A 25,172-nucleotide genomic window follows, 5' to 3' on the forward strand; every position below is an offset into this window, starting at 1 on the left:
CAACTGAGCGACCTCCATGCCCCAAACCCTGCGCTCTTAAGCATCACTGAGTCTGCACGGCTTCGGTGGTCCTGCATGCTCTGGTCCCTGCTTCTCTCCCCACGCCCGAGCCCGGCTCCCTTCCTGCTACCCGCACTTCAGCTGGCCTACACTTTGGCTTTGATCGCACCTCAGAGGCTTTTCATTTTGCATCCTGCCTGGAGAGTCCTTCTCCTAGAACTTCATAGGCTAAGTTTCATCATTTTAATGCCGCTCGGCAGAGAGGTCTGCCCCGACAACCCAACGCTAAATTCCCCTGGCTCGTGAGTTGCCCCTCTCTCATCTCTCAGCATCCATAGCAGCCTAGAGTTAGGTACTGTGTTTGCTTCCCTGTCTAGCTGCTTGCTGTCTCTCTCCCACACTAGGACAGGAGCTTCAGAAAGCAAAGCATCGCCTGTGGTGATCAGGGCTGTGTCCCAAGTGCCTAGAACCGTGCCCGGGAAGACCCCCCGGCCCCCAACAGGTATGTGTAAGACGCAGGAGTGCGTCCAACCTCTGCGTGTTCTCCCATTGTCCTGCATCTCTGGTCCAGTGCTCTCCAGGCTTCGACCCAGCTAAGCATGACAAGGCGTAGCTCTGAGGGAGGCACAGGTGCGGCAGGCAGCCCCTCAGTGTGCTGCGGAACCCTTCCCTGGGGGGTTGAACTCTAGCTCCATCACCACCCGCTGAGACCCTGGGCTCTTCTCAGAGGTGTATAACAAGGACATCCCCTCCCTGAGCCTCAGCCACCCTCCTCTGTGACATATGGAAGAAAATCAGACCTCACTCCCAGAGTCATTAAGACAATACAATATCCAAGAGGTACCTGAGGCATGGGTTCCAGGGTCCACCTTTGATACCAAAGTCTTCAGATGTAAAAATGGTTATATTTGTATGCAACTGGCGTGTATCCTCATGTAGCCTTTAAACCATCTAGGATTTATATTACCTCATATTATGTCAATGCTATCTGAATTGTTGTCATACTCTTGATGGCATAATGACAGGAAAAGGGTCTGCACATATTCAGTAGGGGCTCATTTAGGTCCTGGAATATTTTCAATCCACAGTTGGACAAACAGGGTGACAGTAATGAACATGAGGCGCAAGCACAGCCCCAGATCTAGAGGAGCTACATTCCAGGTGCAGAGTCAGGGAAAGGAGGGAGGGCAGACACTGGGGGCCGTGTCATGACTTTATCACAGAACCCCAGAGATGGCCGGGTCAGCCAAGACCTCCCCTGTGCCTTCACAAGCCAAATTCAAGGTCGCTGTCCTCCTTTAACTCCCATACTGGTCACCGCTGGAGAAGCCATGCAGCCCTACCTATCGAGGGTCACTTGGGCCTCCACCAATAATCACCCATCTCTGACCAGGTGCCTCGAGGAAGACATAGCTGGGGCAGCCAAGGTCTGGGCCGGCCAGACATTAATCTAGAAGCAGAGGCAAGGCAGAAAAACACAAGGACGGAGACTGTAGGATGGGCCGGCAGGAGGCAGGAGGCAGTCATTACTGGGGAGAGGACAGCCATCCCCAGGGCACCTCCGAGGAGGCCGCCTTGGCTTCCTCCTATGGGAAGCAGGAAAGAGGAGCCGGTAGTCCAGAAAGTGCGCTTCCCAGCTGGGCACGCCCTGCTTAAGATGAAGGCTCCTGCGTAACCTGGAGCTCATGACCTCATCTCTCTGAAACTCATTTGCGAGGCGGGGATAGCAGTGGGACCCGTGCGCAGGCCTGTGGGGAGGATTTAAAGAGTCAATACGCCAGGAAAAAGGCTTGGGTGCCGTGAGAACGAGGCCACGAGTCCTGCACTGTGCGCACGTGCGTCCGCTCCAGAGAGACCTCTCCGGCATCTCCCACTTGACTCCTAAACCGTGCTTATGTGGGGACTTGGACCTGCACAGTCATTAAATCGCGGTAAAGACTCTTCAAGAGGGATATTCCCTGTTTTGTTTTGGGTTTTTAAAAAGTCTTTTTAAAAAATACTTTGTTATACATGACATGAAATGTATCACTAGCATTTTAAGTGTACAGTTCAGTAACATCAACTATATCTCTGCGCAACAGATCTCAATTCTATTTCCATTGTGCAAAATCAAAACACCTTATCCGTGGAAGATCACCCCCTCTTTCCCTCTCTGTTTGCCCCACCCCAGCCCCAAGTAACCAGCATTCTACATTCTCTTTGAAAGAAAACACTATTTTAACTCTGTTTTGCAAGAAACCAAGAACAGCCACCCAGTTTATGGGATTCACAGAGGCTTTGTGTTCAAAATGTAAAAAGAATGTCAAGCCGAGGACAGCAGTGTGTTGAACTATGCACAGCACCCTTGTGGGGACAGCCATGCGGGGTCCCCACAGCAGGGCCTAGAGGGAAACAAGGCTCAGCGAAGTCAAGTAAATTTCCCAAGGTCATACAGCAATGGTTGGATCCAAGTTTCAAGTGAGCATTTAAAATTACAAGATGTAGGCCCGGGGAGATGGCTCAGGAGCTTTCCTGGCAAGTGCAAGGGCCTGAGTTCAATCTCTGGTTCTGCCAAATAAATAAGTAAGTAAGTAAAATTACATGACTTTTTGGTTAGGAGTGGTGACCAATGCCTGTAATCCTAGCACTTGGGAGGCTGAGGCAGGAGGATTGCTGTGCTTCTGAGACCAGCCTAGGCCACACAATGAGACCCTGTCTCAAAAACAACAAAAAGAAAAAAACATTATGTAACCACTGGTGGCTGGCACACGCAGGCACCCATCACCTTCATCATACTGGGGTAGTGAAGGAACGGGTCCCACTCACTCAAGAGCAGGCGGCTCCCCCAGTTCACTGCCCAGCCTCGCTCTGGCATAACGAGCATCCCAGACCTGTTTAGCCAGAGCCTGTCAGTTCCTGGAGAAGGCAAGCGAGCATCTGTGTGTGTCTGCCTGCATCTGTGGCCCTCGCACCATGCATTTCGACCAGGCCCAGCCTGCCCAGAACACCCCACCACTGAGTCCCACTTTTGTAAGGTGGAGGGAAATCAGGGGAACCCAGCTAATGCCAAGTCACTGGTGGTATCTTCTGGTTCCCAGTCCTAAGACCCCAAGACCGTGGCCCATCACTACCTCCACACAGAAAAGCTAGAACCACATTAAAGTACAAGCAAAACACGAGTTTAATTTTGATTATGGTGTCAGGTACAAAAGCAGCGCCTCACGACATTAGCTCACATTAATCTCAACCAAGATAACAAATCTAATTGCAACTAGATCTAGAAAGCTAGCTAAATCCTATCTCTTTGAAAAGCACTGTGCTCTTCTGTCTAAAGATTTGTAAACTTCTTCCCTGGCAGCCAGGGGGAGGGAGAGAAGAGAACTCAGGGTCACATCAAAGGATGACTCATACTTCTGCTGTGGTAATATCCCGTTCCTGTCATTATCCTGTGCGTGGCTTCCTTTAGTTTAATTATTTAGTCTTTATTTTCAGCAAAACAACACGTACTTGTGAACTTATTTACCCAAGAATAAGGTAAGTACCACCTGGAGTGTCCCCAGGGCTACCCCAGCTCAGCATCTGAGGTCAGAGGCAATCGCTGTTCCATTCCAGCCACCTTGTAAAAGACTAATTTAATGTATACACCTAGGTAAATTATATACTGGTCTTACATGCCTTCAAAATTCATAAACAGAGTTATTTTACCGTGTCTCTTATTTAGTTTTTGGCACTAGACTTGCTCTGAATCCCAGGCCAGCCTTGGACTTGCTATGTAAACCAGCTTGGCCTCCAATTTGTTTTTATTTATTTACTTATTTATTTGCTGTAATTTTGTATTTAGTAGGGGTCGATAGGGTGGAACGTAGATGGGACTCAATTGCCAGCTCGGTGAGCCCCGAGGGCGGGGCCGGCACAGCAGGCTGGGGATTGGGGATTGAACCTCTGACCCCTGCGCATGCCTAAGCAGAAGCTTTAATCCACTGAGCTATTTGGCCGGACCCTGGCCTCCAATCTGTGACCCTCCTGCCTGGGCCGCCAGAATGCAAGGATTACCAGCAAGTAACCCACGACGAGCTCACAGTATGTCACCTTCTGATAGTTTTACGTGGTGTGTAGCTCTAGTGTCCCTCTCTTCGCTGCAGCATGGCGGTCCACTGTCAAGGAGGCCCCGCTAGCTTCCATTCTCCGGGTGCCAGCCACTTGCGCTGCTCCAGCCTTTTGCTGCGGAAAAGAGCGCATCCCTGTAAATCCCATGCTAGACCTTGAGTTCCGGAGTACCCTGACTATATAACAAGAGTGGAGTGACTGATGGGTAGATGCGGGAACACTCAAGTCGGCCAGAGGATGCCACGCTGCTTCTGCACTGGCGGCTCTACGGTGCGCTCCACCAGCGTCAACTCCAGAACTCTCCTGATCCTGTTCTTCACAGGCTGTTGTCAGACATTTCCTCTTGCAAACTGAACGGGTGCTGACTAACACATAAAAGGTGGAAAAACAACAGACTTCTCTCTTGTTTTCAAAATATCGGCTCCTATGATGACTTTATTTATTTATTTATTTGGTGCAGGGTCTTGCTATACAGCTCAGGCTCACAGTGATCCTCCTGGCTGAACGTCCGCAGCACTGGGATTACAGGTGTGCGCCACCACGCCTGGTTTCCGTGACCAGCACAACGCACCCAGCTTACAGGACTGGCATGGCCTGTGGTACCAGGGATCGAACCCGGGTCCTTGCGCTTGCCACACAGGCGCTGAGACCGTCAAGCTCTCTCCCCAGCCCTGATGACTTAATCTATGACTTCAACTTTTAACTAATTGAATATGCTTTTCAATGCTACTGAAAAAACAAAAGCAAAGATAGCAGTCCCCTATAATGTTGCCAAAAATCTTCTCAAAACTAATATCCCACCTTGACATTAATAACCATAAAATATAAATAGCTTGAACACCAAACTTTTGGTAACTGTCATAAATTCAGTCATTTATCAACATGAAATTTCTGAAGAATAATCTAAGAAAGGAGTAATCTTTCCGTGAATAGCTAAATAGCAAATATGTCTCATACCATAAAATATTTGATTTTTCTTTAGCATTTCAAAATTAGGTCCCAGACATGGTGGCCCACACCTGTAATCCCAGCACTCAGGAGGCTGAGGCAGGAGGATCATTGCAAGTTCCAGGCCAGCTTAGGCGACACAGTGAGCTCAAGGCCAGCCTGAACTGCGTGCTGAGACCCTGTCTCAAAAAGACAAAAATAAAATAAAATTAGGGGCTAGGTGGCAGAGCCTTTGTCTATGTCTAGCATGTGCAAAGCCCTGAGTTTGGTCCAGAGCCAAAAAACCAAACAAACAATAACCCCCCAAATCCCCTAAAACAATAATGAGTAACTATCCGGTGCTTCCTACTGGCATGCGCCCTGAGAAGGACACCAGTTCCGGTGTTTTTCTACCCACACTGCCTACCCTGCCTCCAGCTCTGGGGAAATACCAAAGCAACCGCAACGGAGAGATATAAAATACAAATGAATTATGCTGTGTTCTTCTAAAATGTCAAAAAGGAAAGAACTTTAAGAAAATATTTTAGAAGATGTCTTAAGAGACAGGACCAGTGACTACAATATGCAATCTAAGATTAAAACAAAAGCAGAAAAAGTAGAAATGAGTGCTGTTAGTGGCAAAGTCTTGAATCTGCATCGCCTAGCCCCCTACTTGGAGTGGCAACACATTGGGAGTGTATAATTTTCTACTCACTTGTACGGGGCTCGCAGCTAGGAGTTTGCATTGCATCTCAGAGGAGGCTTTCGACTCGGACCTCAGCACTGGGGAAGCTATCAGGGCTTTGGCAAGCCTTAGAGATGGACTGAATGCCTTTATGCCTTTAGGGCTGTGCGTCTTTCGCGTGCTGGGGACAGAATATTACAGCCTGTATTGAGATGTTTCCCGAAGCCACAGGGGTCAGATGTGGGGCTTTTCAGAAGTGGCTGGATGCAGATGATGCGATGGTGGGATTAAGGGTGTGGTGCTGGGATTAAGGGTGCCCCACCCTGGGCATGCGTGACATCACAGAAAGGGCAGGTGTCCTGGATGAAGTGTAGGGGCGGGTGTGGTTGCTGCTGTTACTTTTCCAGCTTCACCTGCCATAAATTCTTTCTCCTCTGCTGTGCCCCTCAGCCGTTCCACCCTGCCTTGGAGCCAACTGACTCTGGCCTGAAACCTCTACAAATGTAAGACAAAATAAACTTTGCCTCCTTCAAGTTTGGGTGTTGGGTACTTGGTCTCAGCAAACAGAAAACGCAGATTTTATCCCCAGTGCCTCTAAGCCATCGTCACCCTCACCATCGAGCAAAGCCATTTAAGTCTCATAGCATTTCTTTTGTTACAGTTCTTTCTGAGATGGGGTCTCACTGTGCAGTTCAGGCTGGCCTTGAGCTCACTTTGTAGCCCACGCTAGTTTCAAACTCACAACTCTGCCTCAGCCCCTGGAGTGCTGGGATTATAGGCATGCACCACCACACCCGGCTTGTGAGGGTATTTTGACTTGTTTGATGTGACAGTAGGTCCTCCATAAATAAAAATATCCAGGGTAAACACAGCTTGGTAAAGGGCCTTAGGCTGAGAAGAATTCGTGGACCCAATTGGAACTGCCTATATTCTTAAAATGGCCTGTGCTCGGATTGGGCTGGGAGCCACTCTGTTTAGCCCCCGTACCCAGGTCTGCACCAGCTGAGAAAATTACCCATTTACTATATTGTAGTGGTTGATTGATTGTGTTAACTTGAGAAGTTTAGAAGATTAGGTGGAGAGGACCCACCCTAGGGTGGCTTGTGCCTGGATGGTAAGAAAGGGAAAAGAAGGACAGTCCAGCTTCCATCCTTCAGCAAGCGCCAGTCTCTGCCTTCAGCTTGAATGACGTCACCTGGCTGCTAGGGCCGACTCTTCGGCCTCCACCTTAAGTCCTTCAGCCTCCTGTCCAAGACCCATCGGCCGCCCGACACAGACTTGCAAGGACACTGCAGCGAGCTCCAGACCTTGGACTGACTCCCTCGGCCTCCAGGGTGCAGGCGCCCTCCGCACGCTTCTCCATCCGATGCTGCGGCTGACCCGCGTAAGCCAGTCTTGTAATTCCTTATATGTTTGTACATCTTGAGTTATACTAAGTGCCTGCTTGGGCAAGCATAGGGACTGGAGTTCGATTCCTGCTGCTGCGCCGGGCCCGCACCCTGGACACACTGAGCTGGCCACCAAGACCAGGCATGGTGGCATATGCCTGTAATCCTAGCGCTGGGGAGGCTGAAAACAGGAGGATCACTATGAGTCTGAGCTGCATAGTGAGACCCTGCACCAAATACATTATATATATATAAAACATCATATAAATATATATCTAGTTATTCAATGCCTACTTGTTTAGCACCTAAACTGAGGATAGAGAACACACAAATATAAAATACCTATTCTCAGCTAGGTATATGAGGAGAAGATATTAAAAAGTAAAGGCAAACATATACCATATCAACTGTCAGTGAATGTTATGAAAAAAACTAAAGAGAGAAGGATAAAAAATGAGGGCCACTCTAATTTAGATGGTGTTAGGAAGGCTTTTCTGACAAAATGATGATGGAGTGGTTGTTCCTGAGAGCGGATCTCCCTAGATAATGCAGGTTGGCCTTAAACTGCTCACTACGGAGCCAAGGCTAGTCTCAAATTTGCAGTGACCCTCCTGCATCTGCTTCCCAAGTGCTGGAATTATAGGCCTGCACCACCACCTCAGGCAAGATGGTGATCGATTTAAATCAAGTGAAGGCAGAATTTAGGCTAAGACATTCAGTAACTCCCTAGAAATGCTGTTCTCTCTTGGCTATATCATCACCTTGTTGCCCAACTTTGCTGAGCCTGGTCTGTAAAACTCAGAGAGGTCATTTAAGTAACATATCATTATTCACCTAGTAACTTTGAACCCCCCCCCCGGGGGTAGGATGTCTTGGTACAGTTCACACTGAGCTATATCTCTAGCTCTTTTATTTATTTTTGTATGGATTTGTTTTAGCCTGGGCAATTTGGTCTAGGAATTTGTGATCTGCTTCATCCTCACAGGGTGCTGGGATTATTGGTGTGAGCTGTCACTCTTTTTTTTTTCCAGAACCGGGCATTGAACTCAGGCCCTTGCGCTTGCCTGGGAAGCACTTAGTCCACTGAGCCATCACCCCAGCCTGCGCTGTCACTCTTAGCAGCTCCGGGCATTGGTAATTAAAAATCTCATTCAAGGGCTGGGGAGATAGTCGCAGTAGAACAAGTGCTTGCCCGGCAAGTTCAAGGTCATGAGTTCAATCCCCAGTACCGCCAAAATAAATAAATAAATAAATAAATAAATAAATAAATATCTCATTCAAAACCCAAAAATAGAGCAGGCCTTCCCTTTTACAAATTCAGAACATGGTTGATTGTTAGCTTCAGTTCCTTCATCTATAAATTTAAGACAATGGTCATGTTGACACTGGAGATATTTATTGTTGTTAAATAGACATTTATTGAGCCACCTCTATTGAGACACATTGAGCCACAGGCCAGGTATGGTTTTAAATTCTGGAAATGAATTTCACGTAATCCACAACCACCCATAAACCAAGTACCACTTTTGTCCTTTTTTTTTTTTTTTAACGACAGGGTCTAGCTATGCAGTTCAGGATGGCCTTAAGCTCACTTTGTAGCCTAGGATTGTCTCAAACTCACAACGATCCTCCTGCCTCAGCCTCCCCAGTGCTGGGATTACAGGCGTGCGCCCCCACGCCCCCACAAGTACTACTTTTAATGGTGTTTTACGTGGGTTCCTACCCAAAAACCCTGGCTCCAGAACGTGGCAATGCGAGATTGGTCTTGTGTCTACAGATGAGAAAGAGCTCAGTAAATCGGCACGGAAGTAAAGGTGGTGGTGATCAGTTCTAAGCGGCGGCGGCTCCAGAATTTCCCCTTATGAAAAGTTTAGCACAACCACTTTGTTGAAGCGTAAATTTAAGCGTGTTTGTGCAGCAACCATAGGGGACAGCGTAGCAACCGCAACGATTACTTAAATTGGGGTTTTTGGAGGGTTGACGGGAACTGCGGGGACGGGGGAGCTCGCCGAGCGCCCTCGCGGGTTTGCGCTGCGAACGCCTCTCCGCCCCGGCCCCGGGCTCCGTCTACGCCGCGGCCTCCCCCGCCCTTTTTCTGCCGATGGTTTCTCCCGTTCTCCCCGCCGCCTGGGGTTCCGGGCTCTGAGTCACAAAGCGCGGGTCACGTGGGCGGCCGCGGCGCTTTGTGGCATCAGGCCCCGCCCCGGCCCCGCCCTCCGCGCACGCCAGGCCCCGCCCCGCGTGCGCCGCCCGTGCGGTCCCTGCCTAGAGACCCCGGAGTGCGGCGCCCGCCTGGAGCCAGGCCGCGTCCGCCATAGCGCCTGGCTTGGAGGTGTCGCCGCCGCGGGGTGAGGGCCGGAGAGCGGCAGGGGGGGCCAAACAGACAGGGAGCCCGCGAAGCCTTCGCCCCCCGCCGCCGCCGGGCCGTTCCCGGGCCTCCCGCCGCGGTCCGGGCCGAAAGGCGACGGGAGCGAGAGGCGAGAGGAGCGCGGAAGATCGGCGAGAGGAACGTCGGGCGCCTCGGCGGTGTCCCCGGGGTCCGCCAGAGCCCGGCCGCCGGCGGGCCCGGCTGGTGAGGAAGTGCTTCGCGGCCTAGTCGAGGCCCGGCGCGCTTTGTGTCCGCGCGGCGGCGGCCGCGGGGGGAGGCGGAGCCGGCGGCCCGAGGGAAGGAAGGAAGCGCGGCCTCTCCTCCGCGCCGCCGCCCGCGCGGCCTGGCCTGGGCCGCGGCCGCCGCGCCTTCCTGCGGGGACCCGGCGACGGGGTGTGTGGTGGGGCCTGGGCCTGGGCCTGGGCCGGGGACGCCGACGCCGGGCTTCCGGAAGCGGAAGGAGGCGAGAGGCCGCGCGTGGACTCCTAGGCCCTCCCTCGGCCTGCTCCCGGGGCCTGGGTCCCCCGGTCCACGGAGAGCGAGCGAGCGAGAGACCGGCCGGGAGGTGCGGCCGCGCCATGGACCCCTGACCCCGCGGGGTCGCTCGGACTCTCACGCGTGGACTGATCGCGACGGACTGCACCGCCCGCCCCGGCTGCTGCGGCCCTTAGCATGAGCGAGGGGCACCCGGCCGGGTGACGCTGCCCGTTGGTGGATTCGCGATCCCCTTGCCCGTACCGCTCCTCCTCCTCCCCTCCCCCGGAGCGATCCTGAGTCTCGGGGTAGCTCGGCATTACTGTTCTCACGAACCCCTGCGTGTGGTTGGGGGGTGTTGAATCTGAGGCCTCAGGGGCCTTCGGTGTCTTTTGAGTGTTTTATGTGTGTACATATTTTGCTCTTAAATTTATAAATATACATATATTGAGCGTGTCCACGTCTCCTCGCTGAACCTTAGGCATCCTTTGGCACAATGTCCTGTGTGCATTATAAATTTTCCTCCAAACGCAACTATGACACGGTCACCTTTGATGGGCTCCACATCTCCCTCTGCGACTTAAAGAAGCAGATTATGGGGAGAGAGAAGCTGAAAGCTGCAGACAGCGACCTGCAGATCACCAACGCGCAAACCAAGGAAGGTAAGAGTCTGGGGCCCGGTCCAGAGCGAATACTACGAACTAAGAGGCCCGATTGGAAACCCAGCGCCATCATTCTTTTTTAAGACTTGCGATACAGCTCTCGTTGATAGCTGAGGGCCACGGGGCAGCCGACCTTGGCGTTTACTTGGTTAATTTGACTTCTGTGTATGTGGATCATCTGTCAGACTAATCCGAAAGCTAAGTCCGATTATTCTCGGGGTTTTCTAAACTGAGGGGCAGGCGCGAGAGAGGGAGGTGGTTGTTACCCTGTCTTCTGGGTGCTTCCCTTGTGTTTTGTAACGTGCTTTTGTCAGGAGAGTCTAAACAAGGTTTCTTCGCGAAGCAGGGAGTCAGTTCAGTTTCTCCTTCACTAACGCACCATTGGATGGAGTTGAACAGCGAGTTGTAAGTCTCGCCCATCCCTTCTTTATTTCAAGTTGCCGGAATTGTGCGGAAGGGAGCCTTACCTTTATTTGTTTGAGAGTACGGTCAGCGTCAGAATTGTATTTGGAACTTAAAGGGTTATTGCTTTTGTCTTGTCTGTAAATGGAATTAGTAATAACAGTAATTTAGTAGTTGAATTTTTAGTTCAGCATATTACTCAAGATTTAGCAATTCAGTAAAATGCAAACGTACTGATGATGTAAAGTAGATTTGTATAACACCGAAAAATGGTGGGCTTCTACTTTGGGTACAGATCAGCCACTGATGAGAATCCCCGAGCTCCTTTCACGTGTCCAAAGTGTGCTATTGGGACCTGAGCGGTAGTGGTGTAAATGCATCCAGGAATCTTTCTGGCTGAGCCTGTTTCGGTTTCTTTTGTGGGGTCGGGTACAGTAATGCTGATTTGTGATTCGTGGTCGGTCTACCGAGGTGTAGTGACGGGATTTGATGAGCTAGCCGGAAGTGCTAAGTTTGTGCTAAAGGTAATTTTGGATGCCTAGGGTGTTGAATGGAATGTTTGTATGTTTAGGCGTTTTTTGGTTGGGAAATCCCTTACCTCTAGCCTGTGGTTTTTCATGTAGAGGACAAGTTTTTTTATTTACAACGTAGACTTAAGTGTGATTGTTTCAGGCTAAAGAAAAGCAGTACTGTCATTGCATGAACTCAGAAATACCCTTGAAGGAAAAACTTTATTGCTAATGTGCTAAAGCATATTGTTTGCTTTCTTATAAAACAAGCGTCAATTGTAATTACTGTATTCTCCTGTTTGGGGAAAGAAAAAATTGTTTAGCCGTGAACAATTGAGAAGCAGCTTTTTATAAATACACGGAAAGTGTCCTGCGTATTGTCATCACAGCTCATGGAACAGATGTTTTTTAAATTTTAGGCCATCTTGCCATATTGAGTGTGAATGAGAGGAAAGACACTGTAAATAAAACTTGGATTTAAGGGAATGTAAATTATCACATACCATGCAGGCTTCATATTTACATGAGCATGACATGGTTGAATCATCTGAGGCTAGGTTGTCCACCTAGCAGTTAAGTACAACGTTTAAACTAGAGCAGGTTGTGCTTCAAGGAACCTTGTCCACAAAATTGAAGAGTTTGTGAGTTTTTGTTATTCTGGTCTAGGAAATACAAACATGATACATGGTCTGGACCCTGCAATCCAGGGAAACCCTTTGCCTAGCAACATACTTTTATGTATTGTGTTGAGAAATGTTAATGTTAGGTTGGCTAAGCTGTGGGAGACAAAATGTGTGTTTTATGAAGTCCTCATACTAGAGGAGAAAAAGATCATTGACATAGTAGTTACTTAATGAATTTAATGGAAAATAATATAAAGCGTTACCTGACAGAGTAAAAATGCCACTTGGTTTTAGCACTAATCAGTGAATGAAAGGTTGCAAAAGAAGTCTTTCGCTGTACAAGAGATTGCAGAGGAGAAAATGAAGTGGATCATTTTAGTTTGAATTGATGTTTAAATTACCTAATGTACCATGTTTTTGCAAAACATCCCTTAATTCCTTCAAGTATGAAAAGACCAAAATGCTTGAGTTGTGTGGTTTAGACTTCAGAGTATCGCTTATTTCTTCCTAGGCTTTATTTCACACTGGATCCCAAATGATTTTATTATACATGAAAAGCTTTGCTTGTGTGTATCAATGCCAACCCCGAAAGAAACAAATTGTAGAAGCTGAATGTGAAGTACTTTTAATATAGACCTTTCCTTCCTGGCATGGTGGTGCATGCCTATAATCCCGACCCTCGGGAGGGTGAGCTGGGAGACGCAGTGCAAGTTCAGGGCCGACCTGGACTGCCCTGCAAGACCCTGTCTCAAAAAAAGAAAAAAGGCCTTTATTATCTTTTTGGTTCTCTATTTCTCGAATTCCTCTTGGTTTGTTTTGTTGTTTGTTTTTTGGCCTTTGTTTGGTTTGAGCAGGGAGGCCGTTTGTTTGAGACAAGGTCTAACTTTGTAGTACAGGCTGTTCTTACACTCATGATGTAAGCCAGGCTGGCCTTGAATTTACAGTGTTCTTACCTCTGCTTACCAAGTGCTGGGCCGTGCCTTTCATATTTTTGGATGAAAACTTACACAGGCATGTCTGTCTGTCTGTCTGTCTGTCCTTTCCTTTCCTTTCCTTCCCTTTCCTTTTCGGTACCTGAAATCAAACTGTGTACCTTGCACTTGCCAGGTAGGCGCTGCCCCACTGAGAAATATCCTTGGCCCACTGGCATGTCTTTTGAAGTGAAATGATGGACTGCTTGTGTTAAGGAATTATTTTAAGCATAAAGTACTTTTAGGGATAGAAAGCGTTGAGATCCAGACCCTTAAGTGGTCAGTTAGAATGCCTGTTTGAGGGATACTGGGTCAACTGACATTTTAGTACTGCTTAGCATACTACTATGCTATACTTAACATACTAAGCTGTTACAGTTTGAGGAATATCCTGTCATATTTTTCATACTGTTTTGGTTCTAGAACAAATTTATTAAAAATCCTCCAACCTCTGCTTTTCTGACTCAGAGCTTGCTTGGAATTTGGATTTGTCATCAGCTGTCCAGGATAATGGTGATAGTCTCATATTGGCAGGTCTAAATCTAGGAGTTGCATCACTCTAGTTGGATACCTGCAAAATACAGCCAGTTACTTGAAATATGTCCACAGAACCTTATCCTGAAAGATTGAGTTTTAATAGAGTATAATAATAGCATGACTAAAACCACTGTATATATACACGAAAGCCTAAAATGCCTACACATGTAATAAACGAGATAACTAGAAGAGTCTAGAGTCACCAGATTGTGCTAAGTAATGTAAATGAAGCCACTTTAATAACATTAAAAGTGAACCTTGATGTCTAGTTGTGGGGTTGAGGGGTGGGTCTCTTAAGTGAGTTTTGGAGCTCTGAGGTTTTTTGCTGTTGCTGTTTCATTTTTTTGAAAGTTTTGTACATTTATTCCTTTACAGATCTTTTTATGATAGATAAGGTTCAATTTCTTTAATTTCATTCTAATAAAAGTATTGTAAACTCTAGAAAATTCAAGGAGTAGAAAAATAGCACCTGTTCATTCTCACAGTGCATCTTGAAGAGTTGCCCAGCCATTTAGTGAAGCTGGGAATGAGAAGTTCCTCCCTTATCCTTTATCTTCATCTTCCCAGTGTTCAAGCCCTCTATCCTTAGGGGCTGGTGAGATGGCTCAGTAGAATAAGCGCTTCCCTGGCAAGCACAAGGTCCTGAGTTCAATCCCCCAGTTCAGAAAAGAAAAAAAGCCCTCTATCCTGAGGACATTCTCCCAGTCCTTTCTTTTTGCCAACTGTCTATAGTCACCGTATTTCCAGCCTCTTTCCCCTTACACCACCCCCTTCCCCCCAGCAGGGGATTGAACTCAGACCCTTGCGTTTGCCAGGCAGGTACTTTTTCTACTGAGCTATCTCCCTGCCCCCCCCCTTTATCATTTTCATATACATGCTAGAGTAATTATTTTCTAACATAAATTTTTGTCATGTTTTCCTGTTGCACTTAGAATGTCAGTATATGATCTTCCTCTTTTCTTTTTTTTTAGACAGGTTTTTCCTGTGTAGCTCAAACTGGCCTCAAACTCTTAGCGACCTTCCTACCTCAGCCTCCTGAGTGCGGGGATTATAGGCATATGCCTGACTGAGCTATACTTTTTTGCCTGTATTTTGTATTATTTAGCTCTGCAATTCTTTTTTGCACATGCTTTACCCTTTATCTAAAATATTCATCTTTTTTATATAGCTGCTGGCTTCTCTTTTAACTCACAAGTGTAGTTTCCTAGGAGAAAATGACTTCCATTTTCTTTGGATCAGCATTCTATCCAGAGTTGGCTCTGCCATTCATTACTAGACAGTGGAGTTTTTTCCCCCACAGTTCAGTATTTAGTCTGTCATTTCCAGGAACAAGTGCCATGAAGGCAGGATCATAATATCCAGCTCATGTTTAAGGCCGTAGGAAGAAGACTGTCTTCATTCATTCACTTGTTTGTGTGTCTGGTGCAGGGTCTCACTACATAGCTCAGACTCCTAGTGATCCTCCTGCCTCGGCCTCCCCAGCACTGGGATTCCAGGTGTGCTCCACCATGCCTGGTTTTAGTGGCTGGCTCCTTGTTGGGCCAGCGCAGCCAAACCTGGGTCCTTGCACTTGCCAGGCAGGCGCTTAGACTGCCAAGCTATCTTTCCCCAGCCTCTGTCTTCATTTTAATTTGGAGCTTTTTTCAAAAATTTCCTTTTTTGTGGTTTTTTGTGATGTTTTTGTCCTTTTGAAACAGGGTCTCAGTATATATTCTATGCTGACCTTGAATTCACTAGGTGACCCAAGAGGCCTTCAGCTGCCATAGCCCTCCTGCCTCAGCCTTCTGGGTGCTGGAATCCCAGACCTGTGCCACCATCCACCCCTGTAGTTCACATTGTTTAATAAACTATGGGATAGGTCAGCCCTTCTGAGATTTGAAATTCTACCCCCAAAAGTGGTAGTGCCAGAATTCTGTAGTGCTGTTTGGGCCTCCTGAAGAGAAGCCCCCTCCTGAGGAGAAGCCTCCTTTGGCTGTGTACATGTGCTACACTGCTACACGAGTGGGGCCAGTGCAGGGAGCAAACAAGACAGAGCCTGTGGCTCAAGGTTGTTCCCCTTAAAAGTTTATATTTTACGGGGCCGGGGAGATAGCTCAGTAGAATAAGTGCTTGCCTCGCAGGCACAAGGGCCTGAGTTCAATCCCCAGTCCCACAAAAAAAAAAAAAAAAAAAGTTTATATTTTGTGGGCCAGTTTGTACTTCTTGGGTGTTTACCCAAATTCCCAAATAGAATTTTGATGATTTGTATCTTTATTTCCAGAATATACTGATGATAATGCTCTAATTCCTAAGAATTCATCTGTAATTGTTAGAAGAGTTCCTATAGGAGGTGTTAAATCTACAAGCAAGACATATGTTATGTAAGTATTTATAAAATCTCATGCACTTCTCAAAATAGACCTTTTTTAAATTTTTAAAAATTTTATTGATACAATTTTATCTTTCCAATCCTCACAACTATTGAGTGTGGGTTGTTTTTGTTTTTTCTTCCTGAAACTGACCCCTCGTTAAATTGACTCAGACTACATAGTTAGAAGTGAACAGTTACTGAGATAAATGTTTGCTCTTTATGAACTCTTCTTTACCACAGAAATATACATGTGGATCTGAGGCCAGGCTAGGCAATATAGCAGGACCTCATATATCCTCTCCCCACCCCCCCGGGGGAAAAAACACCAAGTATGTTGTAGGACTCGGTCTACATACTTTGAAGCACCAAGTATTCAATAATGCTGACATATACTCCTTTATCAGTAAGGGGCTTTATACCAGTTGTGATATTTTGATACGTTATCTAATGTATCTGTCTCAGATTTCTTTAAACAGGTGTGAGTATAGTTTATTTTAGGGGGAAATAGTTGTTACATTGTTGCTGGTCTGCGCTGTCATTAAGCCTATAATGACTGCATTGGTACTGAACACAGATTTTTTTCTTGTCATTCTGTACAATATAGTATAACTATAAAAGTTATATTATGTTGGTATTATAAGTGATCTAGAGATGATTTAAAGTGTAGGGATTGCAGTAAGTTTTATGAAAACATATGCTCTTTTACATGTGAGAATTGGGCATCTGCAAGGTGTAAGGGGGAGTGAAGGTCCTGGGTCCAGTTCCCCATCAATGGCTAGGGACAGCTGTTGTCCAGCTTACAGAGAGTTGTAAGAATCAGTGGTGCTGGGTGAGTGCCCTTTATTGGAGTAGGAACACAGCAGCCCTGGGACCAGAACCATAATTACAACTATATTCTTAACATTTTCTGCTTCCTTGCAATTTTAATAGTGACAGCAAAACTAAAATATATGAATAATGCAGCAACTTGGGCTTTGTAAGGGTAATGATTCCACTGAGAAGTTAGATATCTTTGTTCAAAATTTTGGCAAAATCATCTTCAGATCAGTGAAAAATTCTGGAATTTACCAGTTATGAAAAATGAAGTGTGTTTATGGAGTTGAGATAAAATATTCATTTCTTGGAGCTTTAGATCACATGGGCACGTATGCTGAGATTTTTCTTACCAATTTATGGTAAAGTTACATTTCATGTGTTAGCATTTGGAGGTCCTTTTGTGCAATACCTTTTCAGTTGTAGCAACTTAAAACATTTTTTGAGGGCTGACCAAATAGCTCAGTGGATTAAAGCACCTGCAAGCAGGAGCCAGGGATTTGATCTGCGGGCTCGCCCCTCAGGGCGCACTGAGACTGCAATTGAGACTGGGCATATTGGTGCGCACCTGTAATCCCAGCTCTTGGTAGGCTGTAAACAGGAGGCTCACTATGAGTCTGATCTATTGGTGAGACCCTGAATACCCTGTAGACCCTTCCTTAAAATACAAAAAAAATTTTGTTGTAGTTAATAAGGGAACTTACAATTTATAAGTGCTTTTAGTTTTGTTTTTGTCTTTTGTAGTAGTGTTTGGGTTGAATTCAGCTTTGCACTGAGCTATTCCCAGCCCTTTTTGAGATAGGGCTTCTCTAAATCTTAACTGGGTATGACTTAAGATTGTCCTTCTTCCAAGAGTGCAGGGACAGTGTGCTTTTAGCTTGAGAATTAATGCCCATAGTGTGAAATTATACTTTACTATGTACTTCTTTAAAAATATCAAACTTTTTGGATTTTTTTTTAATACTGAGAAATTCTGGACACAGGATTTCTCTGAGGTACATGACAAAACAAGCTGCCAATTAAAATTGCATGCTAACTCATAATACCTCATATTTCATTTGTAATGAATTTACCTCATAAAATGTCTGAATTCATGAAAATCTTTACTTATTTACCTTAGGGCTTTCAAATCATGCAAAACCCTAAAAATCCCCTTTTGATATTGGGCCAGGGACATAACTCAGCAGCATAAGTGCCTGCCTGGCAAGCAGAAAGTCCTGAGTTCGATCCCCAGTACTACAAGAAATAAAAAATAAAAATTCCTTTTAGATGTTGTCTAATGTTTATTTATAGTCAAAATATCATAAAATTAAAACTAAAGCTGTGTTTAGCATCTTCTGTCCCCTTTCCTGTACATAGTAAGTTCCCTTTTGGGTTTATTCATAGTCTTGTAAACATCAGATGCCCAGCTTTACATAACCATTTAATTCATTCTTTTAAATACTCAATTTTTTATGTTAGTTTGAATCTTCCTGCTCGTTTCAGTCTTACTTAGTCTTTGAGCATTTTTTAAAAACATTTGAAATTAACTATCAGCCTTTTCAGATAGGAGAGTTAGCTTTTTAGGGCATAAAATTTTTCTCAAGGACCCAAACCACAAGTGTTTATGTCATTGATCTTTCTTTTAAAAAAAAGTCTGAGGGGGCCGGGGAGATGGCTCAGTGGAATAAGCACTTGCCTGGCAAGCACAAGGGCCTGAGTTCAATCCCCAGTTCCACAAAAAAAAAAAAGTCTGATGTGAAAGTGTATATCTTAAAAAACAAGTCAATAAATTTTAAGTCTGTTCAGAGTAAGCCACAGAGTTTCTAAGCATAAAGGAAATCCTCACACAACCTTTCAGAAAATGTTTATTGTAAGTGGCAAGGTATACCTATTTTAGAACTCCATAGTGCCGTGTGGAAATTTTTTAGTTCCAAATGTGTATTAAATTATTCAAAAGTTAAAAAAAAATTATTCAAAAGTAGTAAAGATTAGTTTATCCATTACTTCAGAAGGGGACTGTATTTAAATCTTTATACAGAAAGATAACTGTTCCTAAAACTGATTGGAGAGACATAGTTTTATTACATAGCTAATGTAAGTTTTTGTCTTTTATTTTTTAGAAGTCGAACTGAACCAGTGATGGGAACTACAAAAGCAGTATGTAAAAACACAATCTCACACTTTTTTCTGCACATTGCTTTTACCTTTATAATATTACAGTGAAGTAAATCATTTTAGAACTTACTATCCAACTGACCGTAGCACACATTGTAAATAAAATGTATTTTGATGACAGTTCAGTTAAATTGGATAATATGGCATAATTTGCACACTCATTCTGTAGCAATGGGTAGTTTGTGCCCATAGCACTGTTTGATATTCCGTATGGTAGCATTCTTCCTGTATGGCAGTGTTGTACAGTAATGTATGATCCTTTTTAGATCGTGTAGGTTTTACACTAATGAACATGATAACATGTTCTACATCTGTCTGTCTATAGTTAGTATTTTGTATGTATGTACAGGCTGTTGTGTGCTTTTTTGTTTCTTGCAATAAAAAAATGTTTGGAGTGTATATTTTGCCATTTCCACGTTGTATCACTTAGTTTTTGTTAGTTTTTTATTCCCCTGCCTCATGCTGGCTTTCAAAAATGTGTTAGCAACATGCAAAGCTTACATTAAAGTTTGATGCTTTTCTCTTAAGTTCAAATACATCATAGAAAAGGGCTTTCCAGAGACCTCTAATACGGTTTTGCTAGCCTTGCAGTATTTGCCAGTTTTGAGCTCCCATCCTTTGTTTGCAACTGTACTATAAAATGAAAACTGAAATTACCCCAACCCGTAAGGGTACAAGATGTGTTGATGATTTTATACCATTGCGTATACTGCTTTCAAAACTGAATACATGGTCTTGCACTTCTTTTCTAGTCTGTTCTTATGCCTAAAGTAAAATACTTCCCTTTTTATTATAAGATACTAAAATAAAATGCTGCGTTCACTGTAGGCCATTGAAAGCTGTAGCGTATTGGAGATACCCCTCCAGCCAGGGTAATTTGATTTTTATAACTGCAGATTGACCTTAAGTGTGACACTGTGTTGACTGAGCTCTTAAAGGTAGCGCATTCCTGCGTTGTAGGTAAATCATGTTTCAGGATACAGGTCTATCCTAATTGGGTTCTGTAAAATTGATGGTTCTCTAAACATTTTACTGCTCAGGCTTGAGACTACTGTACACAATGCAAGATGTCTGAAATCATTTAGAATTCAAGGGTATATTGCTTGCTATTTCATTTTATACTTTTTGCATATTAGTGATCTTTGTGTGGCATTTCACTAACCTTGCATCATTGAATCTTAAACATGATAATAGAACTTTGAACTTGTTTTCTAAAGTATATGGCCTTTAGTTCTCATGGAACTAAATACAGCCTTAGTGTCTGGGGGTATCCCCCTCTTTTTGGATATATGGGATTTTTTTTTTTTTAAAGCATAATGCTGTAAAACTTGTCTGAGTTTCTGTTTTGCTGATGATTGATTTAAAGCTGATTTTTATGTATCCAAATGCTAGCACAAAAAAGGTTGACTATCCTGGTGACTGTAGTAGTAAATGTAACACATTTTGTATAAAGTACATTTTTTATATAGTATTTAAACGCATTCAGATGAAGTTTTATTTCTTGAAAGTAATTATTTCCTTTTTGTTTATTAGCATGTGTATAAACACAAATCACATGTTCATAAATAAAGTTAACATTCTTTTAGCCTTGTGTGTTTGCTGGCATGTCTGTATTACATTTATAAGCAGTTTATTTCAAGCTTATTTAGGTTTTTCCTTTTTTTTATGTTTGTAGAGTGCCTTTAATTTTTAGGTAGAATTATCTGAAATGAAGACATTAAATAACTTATCCCCATTGTTTTATTTGCTGACATTTAGAATGAGAAAGAATACGTTCATCAAAGCTAATTCGTGTCCATCTTAGGAGCCTTAAAAGCTGTGGAGTGTACACAGTCACAAAAAAAAAAAAAAAAATAGGCACTGAACTAAGTTTTTTTACTCTAGTTATATCTGTATGTTTTCGGTAATTTAAGCCAACACTTACAAGCCTGGCTGTTCTGTGCTCCACGGCCGCGTTACTTAATTATCTTCCACGTGGACGCTAAAGCTGGCTATTCTCGCTAAGCGTGAGAGTCATGTTTTGTGGGCTTCTTTAATTCTAGTCAGGTATAATTGGCATAAGATGTCAGGACCTTGCTTCTAGAAGTACAGCCCTCTCAATAGGTGTGGGGAGGTGGGTTCATTTTCCTGATTTTTTACTATATGCCTCAATTTTGTGAAGGTATGGTTTAGTGTGACAGACTTTTTTAAAACATTAGTACCTTCCCTGATAATCTTACCGAGAAGTCAGTATTCTCGCTGACACTTGAGTATATGTAAAATCCTAAATGTTCATAAACCACTGTCAACATATTTTTACTTCTTTCTTAATACCTTACAATATGTAGAAAACAAAATTAGATGCCTTTCTAAATTTGTGATAAATTTGGCAAGTTTACAGTTACATTTAGGTGCCATAGTGATCATTTAGTGGGGAAAATGTAATGGAGATGTGACGGCATATTTGAAACCACTTTCAATTCAATAAATATACAATATGATTAATGACAGCTAAAAGGAAAGCTCAAGAAAGTCAAGCACAGTGCTCGCTTTGTAGCACATATACTAAAATTGGCATGATGCAGAGAAGATTACCATGGCCCCTGCACAAGGATGACACACAAATTTGTGAAGTGTTCCATATTTAAAAAAAAAAAAGCCCAGCATGAAAAACAAAATGAAAATTTATCTTAAGTGTTAGAGGAGTGGGAAAATTTTTTTAAAACAGTTTTTTAGGACTGGACTGATAGCTCAGCGGACTAAAGCACCTGCTTAGGCAGAGTGCAGCAGCTGAGGTTCAATTCCCAACGCGCCATGCCAGCCCTGGCTGTGGGGCGTGCTGAGACAGCAATAGAGACTGAGTGTGGTGGCGTGCGCCTGTAATCCCAGCACTTGAGAGGCTGAAAACAGGATCTCTGCAAGTCCAATCTACATAGTGAGACCTGTAGACCCCATAGGCCATGTCCTAATTACAGGGACCTTTTTTTTTTTTTTTTTTTTTTTTTTAAATTATGGTGGTAGGAAAATACAGTGGTTTGCTTTCTCAGAAAATCTCCAGTATTCCTATTTTGGGTAATGAACTTCTCTAGAAAGTTGCTCTTTTGTTTCATTGGATAGAAACATAGTACAGGGAAGACTGGGTTCCAGCAATTCAGTGTTTGCCACTAAAATTCTGTTAACTGCTCCTTAATATGAAGTACACAGTACTCCTTTTAAAAATAGATTGGAGTCGGGTGGATTTGACTCTAGATAAAAATAGAATGTTTGTGTATGTTTTATTGCACTTCTACTTCTTGAGAATAGTTCTCAAAGGAAAAGTGACTTCCAAGAGTGAGAACCCTAGTGGGTTATGTGGCTCTACAAAAGGAATGTGGAGTTAGTGTCTTTGAAACTGCTCAACACCCCCCCAAGCATGAAGCAAAGAATATTTTGTCTAGATAAATATCCCAGTAGTAATATGTATCAAGCTGACATTTAAAACCATGAAATATTTGTCAGATGTGTCTTAATGTAGCCATTGTTTTTACTTACATTTATTGAATCCCTTCTGTGGTGGGCATTGGTTGAAAAGTTCGCATTGAACGTGGTTACATTTTGTTTAGGGTCTCTTAAGTCGCGCTTTTAATTCTCTTAGCAAAATGTCCAGTAGAGGCTTTTTGGACCCAGACGTCTTTTTGCATTCTCTCCATTTTGAGGAACAGCTGTGACCCACAGTGCACAAGAAGCTCAGTGTTGACTAAGCAGCACTGTTATGAACAGGAAGCTCTAGGGAAGTCATGTATTCCAGATTGCAGTGTTTGCTGAAGGTGTATTTGTGTGTAATGTGCAGACACATACCTTATAACTCAAGTCATTTTAGAAAATGAAAATTTTTAAATGTTACATTTTTTAAAGCCCTCTTAAATTTTGCGTATATACTTGCCTGGTTTCATTAATTAACTTTCTAGAATCTATTCATCATGTGTGACAGCTTTGCTTACCCTGGATATCTTCGGATTTCTTTTTCTTTTTTAAAATTTTTCCTTAAACATCTTTGTTCTGACAAAGTTGTGCTTTCTTTGGCTGGAAACTGTTGCTAGCTCTTTGTATGGGAAAATAAACGAACTTCCACTGAGCAGCACATGTTCATCAGAGAACAACGCGGCAGCCGTGTGGGAGCTGCTTGGGCCCCGTGTGTGGTGGCGCAGGGAGGGCTGGGCGCTCTCGCTCTGCCGCGCATCCTGTACTGGGCACGGCACCACTCAGAGACGCTGAGAGACAGGGCCTCTGGTGTCTAGGCACAGCGCTGAGTGGAGTGCGTCATGCATTGGCTTGCCCTGCCCTTTATTTTACTTTATTTTTCTTGTGATTAAGTCCCCTTCAGTAAATAACCTATTTAGCGTGAAGTGATGTAGAACAGAAATAGGTTAAGCCACACTTAGCAGCCTTGAAACAAAATAAGTCTTTAGAAAACTAAGAAAATGCTCAGTATTTTGAACATGAAGTGACATTAGGGGCTAAGTGATCACTTTCAGATGTTGTCAGTGTGAAACTTGAATGTGTGTTTAATTTTTTGTGAACAGATTGATGACTCTCCTGCATCTATTACTCTGGCCCAGCTTACAAAGGTATATATGCATCTATTCTTGAAAATATAAGGCTTTTTCTAACATTCTATTTGAAACCTTTTTTTTAAATGGGTTGGGGGAGGGTATATTCTGCAAACCCGGTGATATATTGCTCTCCTGTAAAGAGTAGTTTCTGTCCTGAGAAGGTAGGCGAGTGCGTTGTGGGTCTCAGCATAATGTTGGAGTATTGCTCGTCTGCAAGCCAGAAGAACCCATGAAGCTATACTTAATCCTTGCCCCTCATACATTTAAATTACACATTGGAAACAGTTCTGCAGGAATTCCCAGGTTTTGGCTCTAAATTATGTGGACTTTAAGCAGCCAAAACAGAAGATTTCCTTTACATGGACAATCTGATTATTTCTTGACTATTTGAGTCAATCCCGTGAAGATCATTTTTTTAAATGTTAGTTATTTTTTTATGCTATAGGCTATCTGCTTTAGAAAAAAATTTAATCAACTTAATTTGTTTGAACACAGACTACATGAATTGTAAGTGTATAAAACTGTTCACAGGAATATACCAGTGTGTACGTTTGACAGAGGGACAACTTGTTACCTCCTGAAACCATTGTATATGTCATGTTTTATGAAAAGATTGCTTGCATTTTCGGCTCAATGTTGTATATCTTTTGTTTGAGAAAGTACTAGTGATGGATTTAAAAGAAAAAAAGAAAATTTAGCTTGCAAATCATGCCTGGGGGGAAAAAAAGTAGGTTGACTTTTGAGGACGAAGAAGGAAGTTGTCCATTTTTCTAAAAATCATTTTCCCTGCCATACCAAATTAGGCCAAGATAAATGAAAAGAGGGAGTCTCCTTCCATATTGTCCCTATCTTGTCTTTGGCTTTCTTGTAGCCTGTGCCCTTTTTCCCTAGGATGAATCCCGCTAAAATGACCTCCTAACAAATTTTCTTTTAAGCTCCTTTCCTAGGAAAACTATAAGCCATTAAACTAGATGATTCTAAGTCAGAGTAGACTAAACCCATTTGACTTTACAGTTTCCTGATGCACAGTGGCTTGACCTAGCATTCACATCAGCAGTCTGTAGTGTGCTGGTTTCCTCCTGTGTACTGTAAGGGCCATATTTGAGCTTTTGATCTGTCACTGCAGTTGTTTCTTTGCGGGGGAGAGTTGGGGAGTTGTAGAGGTTTGGGGGATTTTTTTTCTTTTTTAAAAATCTATTTGTAATACAGTGTTTGGGTTCAAACAAATTAGTTGTTAAACATCTGTAATCCAGTTTTCTGTAAATGTTGCTGTTGTTCTAAGCTCTGTTAATGTTAAGCATTCTTTGTATATAAAATTACAATAAAATGTTAAAACTGGTTGCTTGTTTTGTGGATGAATGTAAAGTTATAAAACCAATGAATGACTGATGTGAGTGCTAGATGTTTGAAGATTCAAATAACTAGAAATCACTCCCTTAGACCCTGCTTATACCTACATTATTGTATGTGGTACCTTAAAGTTCATAAAATTTATCTGGAAAATGAAACTTACAAAAGCTTAAAATGTAAATTCTTTGTATTTAATTTGAAGCTGACACCATGAGCTAAAGAGCCTTCTGACTTTTCTAATTGTGTAACATGTTTGTTGATCCTCCCTGACCCCTACCTTCAGGTAATAATTATAAAAT

General features: G+C 43.7%; 1 protein-coding gene and 1 non-coding gene across 4 annotated transcripts in view; both read left to right on the forward strand.

Moving 5' to 3' along the window:
• Nucleotides 1–10,319: 10,319 nt before the first annotated feature.
• The window catches only part of Rbbp6 (RB binding protein 6, ubiquitin ligase), a 32,667-nt gene continuing 17,814 nt past the window's right edge, over nt 10,320–25,172 (forward strand). For 2 of the 3 annotated variants that reach the window (XM_023715165.1, XM_023715117.1), the window contains exons 1-4: nt 10,320–10,590; nt 15,893–15,992; nt 18,898–18,934; nt 23,494–23,538. In XM_023715165.1, coding sequence (XP_023570933.1) covers nt 10,425–10,590; nt 15,893–15,992; nt 18,898–18,934; nt 23,494–23,538 — 348 coding nt within the window. In that variant the 5' untranslated portion in view covers nt 10,320–10,424. The remainder of the gene's footprint in view (nt 10,591–15,892; nt 15,993–18,897; nt 18,935–23,493; nt 23,539–25,172) is intronic. The other variant, XM_004623125.2, reaches the window with a different exon arrangement.
• LOC111815235 lies at nt 21,474–21,579 on the forward strand. The gene has a single exon (XR_002819969.1). It is a non-coding gene; the product is annotated as a U6 spliceosomal RNA (small nuclear RNA).

Source organism: Octodon degus, unplaced genomic scaffold (genome assembly GCF_000260255.1).
Source record: "Octodon degus isolate 3935 unplaced genomic scaffold, OctDeg1.0 scaffold00001, whole genome shotgun sequence".
Taxonomy (NCBI): Eukaryota; Metazoa; Chordata; class Mammalia; order Rodentia; family Octodontidae; genus Octodon; species Octodon degus.